This window comes from Rhinopithecus bieti, unplaced genomic scaffold (genome assembly GCF_001698545.2).
Source record: "Rhinopithecus bieti isolate Rb0 unplaced genomic scaffold, ASM169854v2 scaffold_33903, whole genome shotgun sequence".
In the NCBI taxonomy this organism is placed as follows: Eukaryota; Metazoa; Chordata; class Mammalia; order Primates; family Cercopithecidae; genus Rhinopithecus; species Rhinopithecus bieti.
Window position 1 is genome coordinate 1,141,060 of NW_016814625.1, and position 14,523 is coordinate 1,155,582.

At 42.4% G+C, this 14,523-nt stretch overlaps 1 protein-coding gene across 5 annotated transcripts in view; it reads left to right on the plus strand.

The window, feature by feature from the left end:
• The window catches only part of TNIK (TRAF2 and NCK interacting kinase), a 413,250-nt gene that overhangs the window by 304,041 nt on the left and 94,686 nt on the right, over positions 1 to 14,523 (plus strand). For all 5 annotated transcript variants that reach the window (XM_017851566.1, XM_017851567.1, XM_017851569.1 and 2 more), the window contains 3 exons: positions 763 to 938; positions 7,290 to 7,356; positions 10,925 to 11,129. In XM_017851566.1, the coding sequence (XP_017707055.1) occupies positions 763 to 938; positions 7,290 to 7,356; positions 10,925 to 11,129 (448 nt within the window). The remainder of the gene's footprint in view (positions 1 to 762; positions 939 to 7,289; positions 7,357 to 10,924; positions 11,130 to 14,523) is intronic.

The window sequence follows — 14,523 nt, forward strand, 5'->3', positions numbered from 1 at the left end:
TTGCTTTTGGTGTTTTAGACATGAAGTCCTTGCCCATGCCTATGTCCTGAATGGCATTCCCTAGGTTTTCTTCTAGGGTTTTTATGGTTTTAGGTCTAACATTTAAGTCTCTAATCCATCTTGAATTAATTTTCGTATAAGGAGTAAGGAAAGGATCCAGTTTCAGCTTTCTACTTATGGCTAGCCAATTTTCCCAGCACCATTTATTGAATAGAGAATCCTTTCCCCATTTCTTGTTTTTGTCAGGTTTGTCAAAGATCAGATGGCTGTAGATGTGTGGTATTATTTCTAAGGACTCATCTCAGTGTCCCCCAACATATATTATTCTCATCCTAGCCGGAGTTTTTCACTGATTTCCTACATATCTGAACTATCCTTTCCCCAGAGTGATTTTCTCCTAATTCTTTAAGGCCCAGCTATGGTTTCCTTATTCCAATAGCCCTTCTAGATGTGATTCCCATAGGGGTCTTTTTCTTCCCTGCTTCCTTTTGGTCTGCTGTGTAATGTTATATATAAATTATGCAAAAATGCTTTCATGTGTATAACTACCTTCTGCTACCTTAATTGTACATTGATGATGATGATGCCTTTGAACCCATTATGCCTAATATAGTGCTACATCTGTTTTGCGATTAGTGGATGATCCCTATGCCGGCCAATTGGACCTTAAAAAAAAAAAAAGTCCCAGCATTTCAGAAATTACACATTTGCTTTTCTTTGAATCGCCGTTTTATCTGTGGATTCATTTCTTTTGTTTGGCAGGTCAAAAAAATTCCAGTCATTTATTGAGAGCTGCTTGGTAAAGAATCACAGCCAGCGACCAGCAACAGAACAATTGATGAAGCATCCATTTATACGAGACCAACCTAATGAGCGACAGGTCCGCATTCAACTCAAGGATCATATTGATAGGACAAAGAAGAAGCGAGGAGAAAAAGGTTAGATGCACGTTTGTATTTCAGCAGCAAAACAAAAGATGGAGTGAATCATGGGCTCTTCGTGTATTTGGAGGTGACTATGGGGATTTCAAATGGGCCTGCATTATTCTTTTGTGTGAGGGGCTGTCTCTGAGACCACAGCCTCTGGGCACCAGTGCTGGGAGACTACTGAAGTAGAGTCTTTCATGAAAAAGAAATAGAACTGCAAGAAACATTACCTCTGCCAGATACTGAACAAAGTCATGTTGAGTGATACTATGAAGTACTTTAATATGACAAGTGATTTTCTTAATTCAAATTAATATTCATGTTTAGCAGACTAAAAGTCTACAGAAGACAGATAACCTAAAGAAAAAAATTCATCTAGTTGGCATTTTTCTATACTGATTCTTCAACACTTAAGTTTATGTGCTCTGAGGCTCATTTGTAATTCCATTATTTAGAAGTCAGAAATAATTTTTTTTATAGTTGCAGTCATATAAAAGATCATTAGGTTGCCAGGCTTGCTGAATGGAACATCAGATTTTGAGCTGAGGGTCATTTAACACTGTTCTTTATTTTATATATGCAAAAACACATCTTTGTGACTCTAGCTCTTATATGTCACTGTCTCTTCACTACATCATTGAAAGAACATGAATCCAAACTTGGGGTCTCGGGCTGTGCCCTACCTTTTTGAATGGAAGCTTACATTTTTAACTAGCATAGAAATGGTATACTCGTACTATATATTAGGGAACATTGAGGTGAGCTGCCAAATGAGAAAATGCAAGCCAAAGAAAATTGAAACTGAGGTTGGATCGGTAAGAGGGGTTCATTTGTAGAAATGAGCAAGATTCTTATATGGTTAAGTGAACTTTGATTAGGCAAATTTTGTAACCAGTAATTTCAGAATCACTTTTGAACTTTGCTTTCCAATTAACAACTCATGAGTCATGAGTCATGGCTAAAGTTCACCATTAATTTCTACTACATTGTGGGCTTGCTGCCATAATCATCACTATGGTATCTCTCACCAGCACTCCCCTACCCTGTGCCTCTCTGGTATAGGGTTTATCTTTGAGGAAACAGTACCTTTCTAAAGGAAGACAAATTCGTTCTTGGAGATTGACTAGCATATTGACTGTACCATGACCAATGTAAAAACTTGCATGGTCTGGAGCAGGTTTAATGGCTAGTTGAGGTAGGGAAAGTTAGAGCATGGGAAGGGAGAAATGGAGAGGACAGCAGTGAGGGCTTTCTGGGTAGAGAACAGGAGGGGGTTGCTGCTGGGAGGATGACAGTGAAAGGCAGTGTGAGGCTAGAAAGCTGAGCATTAACAGTGTGGTGAGTGGAGAGTAGAGAGGAAGACTAGAGACCGAGGATGGGAGGGGAGGCACATGGTGATGTGCTTGTTCTTGCTTCCCTCCTCTCCATTTCTCTCCCCTCTTCAGTTCAGAGGCAGTAAGGGAGGGTAGCCCACAGCACAGGACAGAGGCTGTCTTTCTTTTATTTGCATTTCTTTTCTTCTTTGCCTCTGCAGTTAATACCCATAACACAAGCTGGGGACTAGTAGTGGGGGCGGTGACAGTATGAAAGTCAGACTGGATTGGAGAGGTAAGATCAGCAGAGGGCTAAGGCAGGAGGAGAGAATCTCAGTAAAGGTTCTAGGAAGAATTCTTCTTTCTTTCCTTTTTTTGGGGGAAGGGGCGCGGGGGGACGAGGTCTCACTTTGCTGCTCAGGCTGGTGTCAAACTCCTGGGCTCAAGGGATCCTCCATCTCAGCCTCTCAAAGTGCTGGGATTATAGGCATGAGCCACCCGCCCAGCACTTTTTTTATTTTTTATTTTTTATTTTTTGAGACAGGCTGTCTCTGTTGCTCAGGCTGGAGTGCAGTGGAGTGATCATAGCTCACTGCAGCCTCTATCTCCTGGGCTCAAGTGATCCTCCCATCTTAGCCTCTCAAGTAGCTGGGACTACAGGTGCACACCACCATGCCTGGCTAATTTTATATTTTTTTAAATTTTTAGTAGAGACAAGGTCTCACTATGTTGCCCAGGCTGGTCTTTTACTGCTGAACTCAAGAAATCCTCCTGTCTCAGCCTCCCAAAGGGCTGGTATTATAGGCATGGCCACCAAACCCAGCCCCAGGGAAGAATTCTTATGCAGCTAGAGGTACTTGAAGGAGTGTATGATCAGCTTAGACTCAGGAGTGGGAGGTTGTGAAGCTAGGCCAAAAAGGTGGCTCCTCTGCAGTTAATAAGAAGTCAGTTAGACCCTAAGTTCCTCCAGTCCAAGCTGGAGGAACTAGGCATGAAGAGAAATATATATATAGGTCAAACTCAAAAGGTCCAGGACTGCAACTGCTCCTTGTCCATGGGGCTACTCCATGAAGTCAGGATTTTTAAGGGCATATTTTAGAGCAGTGTGTCAGACATGCAACCATTAAATGCCAACTTCTCTCAAAAGGACATTTTATTATATTGTGAATATATAGCATAGTTTAAGTGCTCAGACTCTGTTTTCAGATTCATATTCTGGGTTCAAATTCTAACTCTGCCCCTTATCAGTTATGTGAACATCACTCCAGTTTTCTCATCTTTAAAGTAAGATTGAGAGTATACTAATAATATCTATTGCCTCGAATTGTTGCAGAGATTAAACTCAATAATGCATTTAAAATGCTTGACATAATGTCCAGGACACAGATGCACTCAGTAAATATCAGTTATTCTTATTTAGGCAATTACTTATTGACCCATACTTTTTCATCACTTACTGAGAGTACTTTGTGAGAGCTCATGACCCATCTCCCTCTGGGGCATAAATAAGAGTGGGTGAAGTCTGTGCCTCAGGTTGTTTCCACATTTTGCAGGGCACAAACTCTGGAATGTGACTCAGAACTCACCATGCCATGAAGATAGATCATTTTTAATGTGTTTGTTCTCTGCAGAGTGGAAAAGTAAGATTCTTGGGAATAGGTATATTCAAGAGTTATATGGTCATTTAAGGAATCTAAGCCTGTTTAGGCTTAGGGCCACCAGAATCATAGTTCTAGTCTCCTTTATGTCTGCTCCCCAAGGCAGGGTGTTTGATCAAATGAGATCTAATTCCATTTGCTCAGTTTAGTTAAATGACTTAGTTTGCTCTAATATTACTTTTACTTTCTTAGTTGTTGTATGACCAACTTTTGGTAGAATCAATCAAAGCAATTCTATTTTGCATTGCTTTGTGATTTTTTAAACCTGATATTTTTTCCCTAACATATGTTGACCCATGCCAGTTTAACCCAGTAATATAAAAGCAGTCAAAACCAAATTTTGGTGAAGTATTACATATTAAATGGAGGAGCCTGACAAATGAATGTTTTACCCCAGAGAGTAGAAGTAATAGGAATAATTGTGTGCTTCTTTTCCTTGCTGTAATTTCCTTTATTAGATAAAATTTCTGCATTTTTACTTTTACTTTGAATCTGGTTTATTCATTGTTGAAAAAGTTTAAGAATATTTCATTTTCGTATGGGAGTATTAAAATGCTTTATGCAGGTTCTTTATACTTTTTGGTGAACTAATATTTTAAAAATAAGTACCTGAAAGCTTCATACCATACCTCAAGTGTATGAGCAGAGTTTGTGATCATTAAAAAATTCACTTGAAACTCATGCAAATCAAAAACACCAATTGAGATACCATCTCACACCAGTCTAGAATAGGCAATCATTATTAGAAGTCAGGAAACAGTTGTTGGAGAGGAGTGTGGAGAAATAGAAACTTTTACACTGTTGGTGGGGGGGATTGTAAAACTAGGTTCACATTATGGAAAACAGTATGGCAATTCTAAGGTATCTACGACTAGATGTACCATATGACCCAGCCATCCCACTACTGGGTATAACCAAAGAGAATCTATAATTAGTCTACGTACAAAGAACATGCAGCACGTATGTTTATTGCGGCCTATTCACATAGCAAAAGACTTGGGAATCAACCCAAATGTCCTCTGTGACAGACTGGATTAGAAAATTGTGGCATCCCACTATTACACGCATTGGAGCAACTATTGCAGCCATAAAAAAGGATGAGTTTGCGGTCCTTTGTAGGACAATGGATGCAGCTTGGAAACCATCATTCTTAGCAAACATCACAAGCAAGGAAAACAAACCACCGGCATGTTGTCACTCATAGGTGGGAACTGAACAATGAGTCCACTTGGACTCGGGCAAGGGGAACATCACACCGACTGGGGGCCTATCATCGGGGAAGGGGGGAGGGAGGGAGGGATTGCACTGGCGCGAGTTAGTAGCCATGCATATAAATGGATGAATTGATGCGGTGCTGACGAGTTGATGGGTGCGCACACCGGAATCATGGCATAAGTATGGACATATGTTAACAAAACCTGCACATTATGCACATGTACCCTAGAACTTAAAGTCATAATAAAAAAAAAAAGAAAAAAAATACACTTGAACTCATCAAACTTTTGGCTTTCTTTCATTATCTCTTTAATGGCTAAATAGTGTGAAAAGCAAGGCATGTTTATCAAATCTGAGCATTCTCACTGTGTGACTACTGCCTCCTGGTGGTAACATAACTAAATTGCAGTTTCAGTTCTTTTTAGGGATGTGCAAATGTCTTCAAGGTTGTATTTATTAACCTACAGCTATGAAGAGATAGGAGTAATGTGACACCTTCCCTTGCTTAAAAGCTCCTCCAAGGGTTCCTCATTGCCAATAGGAAAGTTCTCAGCATGGCATTTATAAGAATCAGTGACCCTTTTCATCCATGCCAGCCTTTCTCCCTCCATAAGGTTTTCTCACACCCAGGCACCTAACTACTCACAGCTCATTGTTTCCTGAACATATTATGCACTGTAATACTGCCAGCCTTACTCATGTGGATATGATGCTTAGAATTTCCTTTTCCCACAACTGCCAGCTGCTATGCCTGGAGGGCCACTGACCTTCAAAGCCCAATTCATTTTTTCTTCAAAGACTTCAAGTCTCTTCATCCATTATGACCAGTGGCACTAGCTGCTCCTTTCTCTGATATCTCATTGCTTTTTTTATGTACTGCTATTTAGCATATGTTGGAAAGAACACTGTTTCTTAAGTTGGAAACGTTCTGGATTGAATTCTAAATCCAAATCCTAGATTGACCTTTTATTAATGAGATAACATTGGTTATATTACTTAACCTCTTGTAATTTCAGTATTCTCACTTGAAAAACAGACACTAATTTGGAGGTTTATTATGCAAAATAAATGAGAGAACAGAGTAAAATATCTAGCAGTAGTGACTGGCGTGGGAGATACCCACTAAATATTCCTTCCCTTTCTTCACAATCATGGAGGCTCTAATATTTACTCATTTCGCACATTAGATTTGATCTCTTCCAAAGCAAAGCCTCAATCTTATTCATTCTCACATGTAAACTGCTTCCCATTTTGCTGAATTAAATGACTGTCCCTAGTGGACCAATCAAAACACATTTTAACTATATATACATATATATGTACACATACACATATATACATATATATACACACATATATACACATATGTATATACACACATATATATGTAATTTTTTTCTTTTTTTTTTTGAGACGGAGTCTCACTCTGTCGCCCAGGCTTGAGTGCAGTGGTGCGATCTCGGCTCACTGCAAGCTCCACCTCCCAGGTTCACGCCATTCTCCTGCCTCAGCCTCCCAAGTAGCTGGGACTACTGGTGCCTGCCACCATGCCTGGCAAATTTTTTTTTTTTATTTGTAGTAGAGATGGGGTTTCACTGTGTTAGCCTGAATGGTCTCGATCTCCTGACCTCATGATCCGCCCGCCTTGGCCTCCCAAAGTGCTGGGATTACAGGTGTGAACCACCATACCCAGCCACTATATATTTTTAATAGTACCTATTGTCAAAAGTTTCTTTGTTACACTTATCAAAACAATCTAAAGACAGTTTGTGAATCCATGTAAGTCTTAATAAAATCCTACTTTTAAAATGTTTAATACCATCAATAAGTTACAAAGGGCCAGTGGGTTTGATATGGTTTATAGTGCAAATTAACACAAATTATTTTAAATTGAAATTAAATTAATAAATTAAAAGGGATTATTTTTTAATTCGTTCTCTTCTCATGTGAACATTAGGCACTGGGGACAGATAACTAGAGTCAGCCAAGACAGTCCTGAATGTGGTTAATTTCATATACTGATGGAAACCATTAAATCACAGCCTGGAGACTGTTCCAGCGCTGTGTTAACTATGACTCTTTAGGTGTCAATTTATTTATATATAAGAGACAGGGTTGGGCTTTACTGAGCCATAGCATCTTTTTTTGTGCACTAACATGCTGGGATCTTTCTTCAGATGAGACAGAGTATGAGTACAGCGGAAGTGAGGAAGAAGAGGAGGAGAATGACTCAGGAGAGCCCAGGTATGAGAGCAAAAACCAAGTCTTCTAATGTTCACATTCTGAATTGTGCTTGTGTGAAATTCACTTTCCTTTTGATTTATTGGTTCGTTTTTAAGAATCCACCAGGGTGGTCTTATTTAATTTATTGCCCATGAACATACTCATTAATTTGGGAAAATTTCCCTAGGCAGACCATTACAAAAATGTGGAAATCAGCATATTCTTTATTTTGTCCCCCAAGATTTATGGTCTCTATCCTAAGAGTTTGTTTTCTTACATATGTAACATGTAGAATGGGTGGAAAGCAATTATCTGGGCAATGCGGGACTAAAACTGCAACTTTCTGGAGACGTTAAGTGGTATTTTCGGACTTGTGTTAGTTTGTGTCAGTTTGTTACTTCATACCTTTGAGAAACCCATTCAGGCAGCTACTGTCCTTGTCACATGCCTTGGTATTTTCACTGCAGCCTAATCCAGGAGAAAGTGATTTTCAGAAAATCAAATTATATGTAGAGATGAACTCTAAACAAATACTTTTGGGCCATTCCTGTTGTCACCTGTTGGACCCCAGACTCCAGTTCTGTTTTATTGTCATTCCTACATTTTGAATTCCACTTGACTTTGATTCTGACTTTCTTCTAGTCTGTGTTTATAAGTAATTCAGGTTAGTGTGCTTGCACTGCCAGGATTTATCTTTGGTGAGCGAATTCAGCTTGGTAAGTCAAGGAGGGCAAGCCCACATCCCATGGTGCCATGCACTATACCTGTGAAGTAAGACTTGGGGGGAATTGCACAAGCAGAAGACTCACCTAGGTATGGCCTCTCTCCTCGAACCCTCCAAGGAGTGGACACTAATGCTCCTGAAGGATCAGTTCCTGTATCACTGAGGGAGAGGTTTCTGACCAGAAAAGGGGCCAGCTTAGCCACCACTGCTAGAATGAGCCAGATACTTTGTGTTCTTTTGTTATGCTAACTCAGACCTACTGAGCTGTATTCTTGCTAAGCTTCTATAAGAAGATGGAACTGAGCTTTCAGAGCCATCCAGTTTTTCTCACTTCACCTGCCACGGATTCCTCAAGGTCAAAGACCGAATAATTCTTTCCTACCATCTGATACATAGCATGTTGGCCGCCCCCGGATTCGCTGCATAAAGAAGATGATTGCCAAGTAGTGACATAGAAAATGAACATTCCTGAAAGGCAGAGGACCAAATGCCCTGCTTTCAGAGAAGTTGTACACCAGTGTTCAAAAGCTTATCCAGAGGACTGTGTCAGCCTTCTGACCACTTCCTGTAGAACTGAGAAACCCTGTCTTTCTCACACTTGCTGAACTGCATATTAGGAGTCACTCAGTGAGCCACCCAGCCTCACCTTAACACTTCTATAATTATAACATGTCATTATATCATGCTGAAGATGATGTTCCAAGTCCTGTTTTTATGGACACGTCCAATTAATCGTCATGAAATCCTGAGGAATAGAAAACGACAATGGTTATCTCATTTTAGAAATGAGGTGACCGCTTAAGGGTTGCAACCAGGTCACACAGAGTTAATGATTGAGTCACTCACACAGCTCAGATCTCCTGACATTGATTCAACATCAATTAATATTAATGGAGCATCCTCGTGTGCATGGGAGGCTGGGTTCCCAAGCCCCCTCCCCTTTGCACAGGGCAAGTGGCCTGTGTAGATAAACGCCATCATTTGGGGTTTCAGAGTTTGACACAAAGGTTCTAAGTTTTAGAGAAGGCTTGTTAGCAGACACCAAGCCTTGTCTATGGAACATCACAAACAAAGCCTTTTTCTGTCTTTTCGTGGCAGTATCTCACACAGCACACTAACCACTCTCCACAATTGATCCTTAGGCCTCTTGTCAACTGCCACCAAACCTGCTCCTCCCCCAGCATTCCTCATTCCTGTTCTTGTCACCACTGTCACCCAGCCACCGAGACAGAACCTGCAAGTCATCCCTTACTCCACGTCAGATCTGTCCACAGGCTTCGTGACTTCTGTCCTCAAATGCTCCTTCCTTCCTCCATCCCCTCTGCTCTCGTCCTGAGTAGTGTCCCCACCCCAGAACCACTCCGCAGCAGCAGTCCGACTTGCTGTGCTTGCCCTTGTACTCCTCGCGGAGGTCATCCATTCAGCAGCCAAACCCATCTGCTCATGTTGCTCTTCTATGTAAAACCTTCCCGCGCCTGCACGGCTGTCGCGGCCCGCACCTAGCTCTCTGACCTCCTCTCGTACCCTTCTCCCTCTCATTCACTCTGCTTTGGGAAGCCGGGCTGGTGTTCAGTTGCTCAAAAATAGGGTGCACACCTGTTTTCCCCTCAGGCCTCTAAACCTGCTTTTCCCTGTGCCTGGAATATTCTTCCTTCTTCATCAACTGCTTCCTTCCCAGAGAGGTCTTCCTGACCACCTGTCTAAAGTAGGGCCTCAAAGCTTACCTCAGCTCCCCGCCACTGTCACTCTTAAACAATTACAATTTTGGTCTTCTATAGAGCCTGTTAATACCTGAAGTTATTTGTCTGTATGTGTGTCCCATAAGAAGGTAAGTTTAAAGAGGGAATTTATCTAGCAACTGCCATATTCTTAGAGCCTACTACAGTGACTGCCACATAATAGGTGCTCCATAAATATGTGTTTAATAGATTTATTTCAAATGGAAGCTTCCAGAAAGATTAAAAGGGCTAGGTTGGAATAAACAGAAGTCATTTCTCAGCTCCCTCTTAGGCTGCTGTGCAAAATCAAGGGGTCTGTAACTTCTAGTTGTTCACCTGCGAGTAGGGCAGCCCAGGATCACCAGCGAAGTAGGTAGAGCTTATTTATATCCTCTCGATCTCTGTCACATGCACACACATTCATGTACAACTACCATTTTACAGAAGAGAAAACTGTTGCCTAAACAGAATCTAGGAACCAATGAGCTAGGTTGAAGTCCTAGCCTCACCCGCTGTGGCCCAGCCAAACGAAGCCCTTTAAATGTGGTACAGTCAGGCAAACCCTGATTTGGACTCAGCAAGCTTGGGCGCAGATCCTGGCTCTGTGTCGACCTTGACTCAAGGGTTTTCCATCACTGGCTCATCACAACTTCACAGGAGCAGCCTGGCCTCTGCCTCATGGGGTTTGGCGTGAGGGAGTCGTATGGGTGAGGCCAATCTGTGCTTGTCTAAGTAGAATAGGTTCCCTTTTTGCCCGCCATTGTCCATTTTTGTTGAAAATAATCTAGTCTGGGGCTCATGGCTTGCACACTGGCTAAAGTCTTTAAAAACAAATCTTTGCCACGTCCCAAGGGCGAGGAAGTGGTGTGGACAGTCCTGGAGAAGGTGACAACTCTGAGAATGTGACATCCCTCTGTGGATGGAAGCAGCATTTGTCTCCCACAGTCGTACTGAAAGGGAGGCAGGTCTCTTATCCTGATGCTGTTTCTTTGGGGTGAATGATTGAATTAGCGGAGGATCTAGGAGCCTGTGCTCTTCTTTCCCTGTGTGTGGGTGAATCATTTGTCCTGCTTTCCTCCTCCGAGGCCTCTTGGTAGCCATGGCCTCTGCCCCACGTGGGATCCTGATCACTCTCTCTTGCCCACAGCTCCATCCTGAATCTGCCAGGGGAGTCGACGCTGCGGAGGGACTTTCTGAGGCTGCAGCTGGCCAACAAGGAGCGTTCTGAGGCCCTACGAAGGCAGCAGCTGGAGCAGCAGCAGCGGGAGAATGAGGAGCACAAGCGGCAGCTGCTGGCCGAGCGTCAGAAGCGCATTGAGGAGCAGAAGGAGCAGAGGCGGCGGCTGGAGGAGGTGAGGACCTTCTTGGGCCCCTCTGACCCCAAGCCTCTCAGTTGTGGTCACTCCCCAGGTGTTCCCTGGGGGCCCACACCCCACCCGTGAGCACACAGAGCTTGGAGGCACAAAGAGCTTGACTGCAAGGGCAGATAAGTCCTGAATGCGCTTACAAACAAAAGGCTTTCCCTGCTTTTTGCAGTGGTGTGGTCTTTTCAGAAAAGCAGGTGAAGGTCATCACCCCGTCCTGTCTCGCCATATATCACCTTCTCAGCACCTTCTAAGCTTTACTTAAAGTCACAGCCCCTCCCTCCAGCATGTCCTGTTTCCCTGCCCTGCCTTATTACTTTTACACAGCTCTTAGCACCTTCAAATATACTCTACATGTACTTTTACATGCCTGAATGTCCTTACTGGAATTTAAGCTCCATCAGGACAAGGGGATTTTCTCTCTCTTATTCCCTGATGTATCTCTAGCATGTAGTAGGTGCCTCATAAATATTTGTGGAATGAGTAAATTAATATATGAATGAATGAGTCAGTAGTTGAGAGGTGAAATATAGGTATTAACTAGATCACAGCAAATAAGCAGATACGTGGAATTTCAAGTATGGAGGAGTAGGATCTGCCTATTGATGCTCTGAATGCTAGGAAGAATGTTTCACAGATCCTTTCCCAGACATCCCTTAGTACCCAGGGCCTGTCCTCCAGCCTGTGGGCAAGACCTGCCTTCAGCAGCAGACACTGCTTATCTGTGTGGGAAGCCATACTGCTAGCCACAGTTGGCTGCATGCCTTGTCCTGGGCCAGACTCTCACCTTGTGGTCTTACAGACATTTGTGAAAGCCTCCTTCCCAGAACTTTGCCCAGATCTCTCAGGCCTCCTTCCTCTGCCAGATAAATCAAAGCCTCTAGACAATTAGGAAACCGAGAGAGCATATCTATTGGGGAAGCTGGGCAGCAGATGAAGGGCGCACGCACTGCACGGTAATGGGGTAGTAATTTTACAGGTTCCCCAAACACCAGGTTGCTTCTCATTAACGGGCTTGCAGCAATTCACTTGCTTTGTCAGGTGGCCACTGAAGACTTAGAGGGTGGTGAATTGCAGTCACCAGGAGCAGATTGCTTTTTAAATGGTACATCAAGGTCCAGCCTCCCTGGTTTAAATCAGTGAGGGCCTCAGTTCCAGTTTGCAGTAAATCCCATCAACCTCATTATGTCCCTCAATCAGTTTCAGACCAGCAACAGTAATACTCAATGGTTACAATTATTGAGTGATTTTAGTGTGTCAAGTACGAGACCGAATGCTTTGCTTATAGCCACTATCTCATCTACTATACTTATCTCTTCTCCTATATCGATTATCTCTCATGCAAAACTCATATAATCCCCATTTAACAAAGAAGAAACTGAGGTTCAGGGAGGGATGTAATTGGTCCGATGTTGCAAGGTACTGTGTTTAGTGAATTGTCTCATTTAATCTTCACAATAATCTCCAGTCTAAAGATAATGTAGCTGAGTCTTAGAGAGGTTAATAACTTGTTAAAGGTTGAGAAGAAAACCAGGTTTCAGATCCAGGGGATTGGCCTGCAGAGCCTAAGCACCAAGTCACCGCATATGTTCTGTCTCTCCACTGATAAGTCAGAGTTGGTATGCTTTTCCACATCCTTCATCTGGTCTCTATGTCTATGGACTTTTACCCTGAACATTTAAGTTCTTCTGCACAAGGGCACAGAATCTGTGCCCAACAGATGCTCACCTTTGACCTGGATTCTGTCTCATGCTCCCAGTCAGAGCTATTGCCAAGGCCTCCTTTGTGTCTCTTCTCTTGTGGCATTTGATCGAGCCGCTACCATGGAGCAAGTCAGAGTTCAGCTCACTGAGGCATGTGACACACCCTGTCAATCCTGGCTTCACAGAAGACGTCCGCCAGCATGCATGAGAACACAAGCCTTTTGCTCTGTGTACCAATGGGCATGAGCCTTGGCTCTGCACCAGAAGCAGGAATGCTTCTGGCCACAGAGCATTGATAGATATACCAGCTTTCTCTTTTGATCCTTTATCTTAGTCTATAGCACAGTGGAGAAGAACAAGGAATACTAAGTACTCAGACAGCTGTAAATTCTGAACCCCTAGGTCATGACATTCTCTCCCACCAGGAACTCTTCTGTCGTGTCCTGCTCCTGCCATGTCCCCTTCTATGTCTGCTTCCCTGGCCTTTGGTGATCACTTGTGTTTCTGGTGTCCTGAGTAGGAACTTGGACTACATTGTCACATAGAAACTGTTAAAGCCCATAGTTCAGCTTGAGAATTTAGCTTCATTGTGAGTCATTTTTCCTTTTGTAGGAGAAGTATTCCCACTTAGCTACTCCTTTGGTTACACATGACTATGTATGTTATAGCTTTTGTATTTGGTGATCTCAAATGTCACCTCCCACCAGAGGTTTCCTAAGGAAGCCCTGCACATCCTTTACTATTTATAAGCAACCATGTGGATTTAGCTAAGCTCTCGAAATCAGTGTCTGTATATTCTTAGAAGGACTTTGAATATACACTGAATGTGGTCGTTGATCAGCTTTATGAAAAGGATGTGGCTTCAGGCCAATTAAATGGTGGAGAGAAGACTCAGCTTTTGACCAGTGTTGAAGTACAACCTATAACAAAGCTCCAGGAACTTGATGAAACCCAGCTAAAGTGAATGAGTCCATCAATGGTGAGAAAAAGTACAAGGAGGACCTCTTCTAGTTTTACTCAGCTCAATAAAAATTTCTATTACTTGGCATAAACAAAATACAACTTGTTTTATTTTGTATCATGGAGTTAGGATCCAAGAATGGGAACCTTCAGGGGTCAAGGCTTCTACTTTGGTAATCTTGAGCAAGTCTGTGGTGATGTTTGATTCTACTCAAGAGTGTTGAAATGATATTAGTGATTTATATATGTTTCAAAATGCTGAGTGCATTCTATACCTTCATTTTGGGGAGCATGCCTTTAAGTCACAGGAATGAATCAAATAGACCTCAGAAGCACCTGCTCCCTGGTAGTATGTTTTATTCTTTCGAGACTTTTCAGGACACCAACATTCTCGTGTAGTGCCCTTCAAGACCATCCTAACATTGTCCAGTTATAAAAATAACCAGTTCTATCTGGCCAAAGAATATACACTTTAGCTCCATCCCATGAATTTTTTTTTTTTTTTTTTTTTGAAGAGGTATCACCTGTATCTTAATGGCCAGTAATCGTGGAGCATTAATGTACAAAGTAAGAACCTGGCAGCCTAAAAATGTAAACCCTCTCTAAGCCTCTAACTTTTTATCGTGACTGAGGCTTTCAAGGATGTTGGACTCAATTGTTGTTGTTTTTAAGCGTGAGGTTGAATGAAAACCTTTTCCTGGGGTCTGTAGGTGGTCATT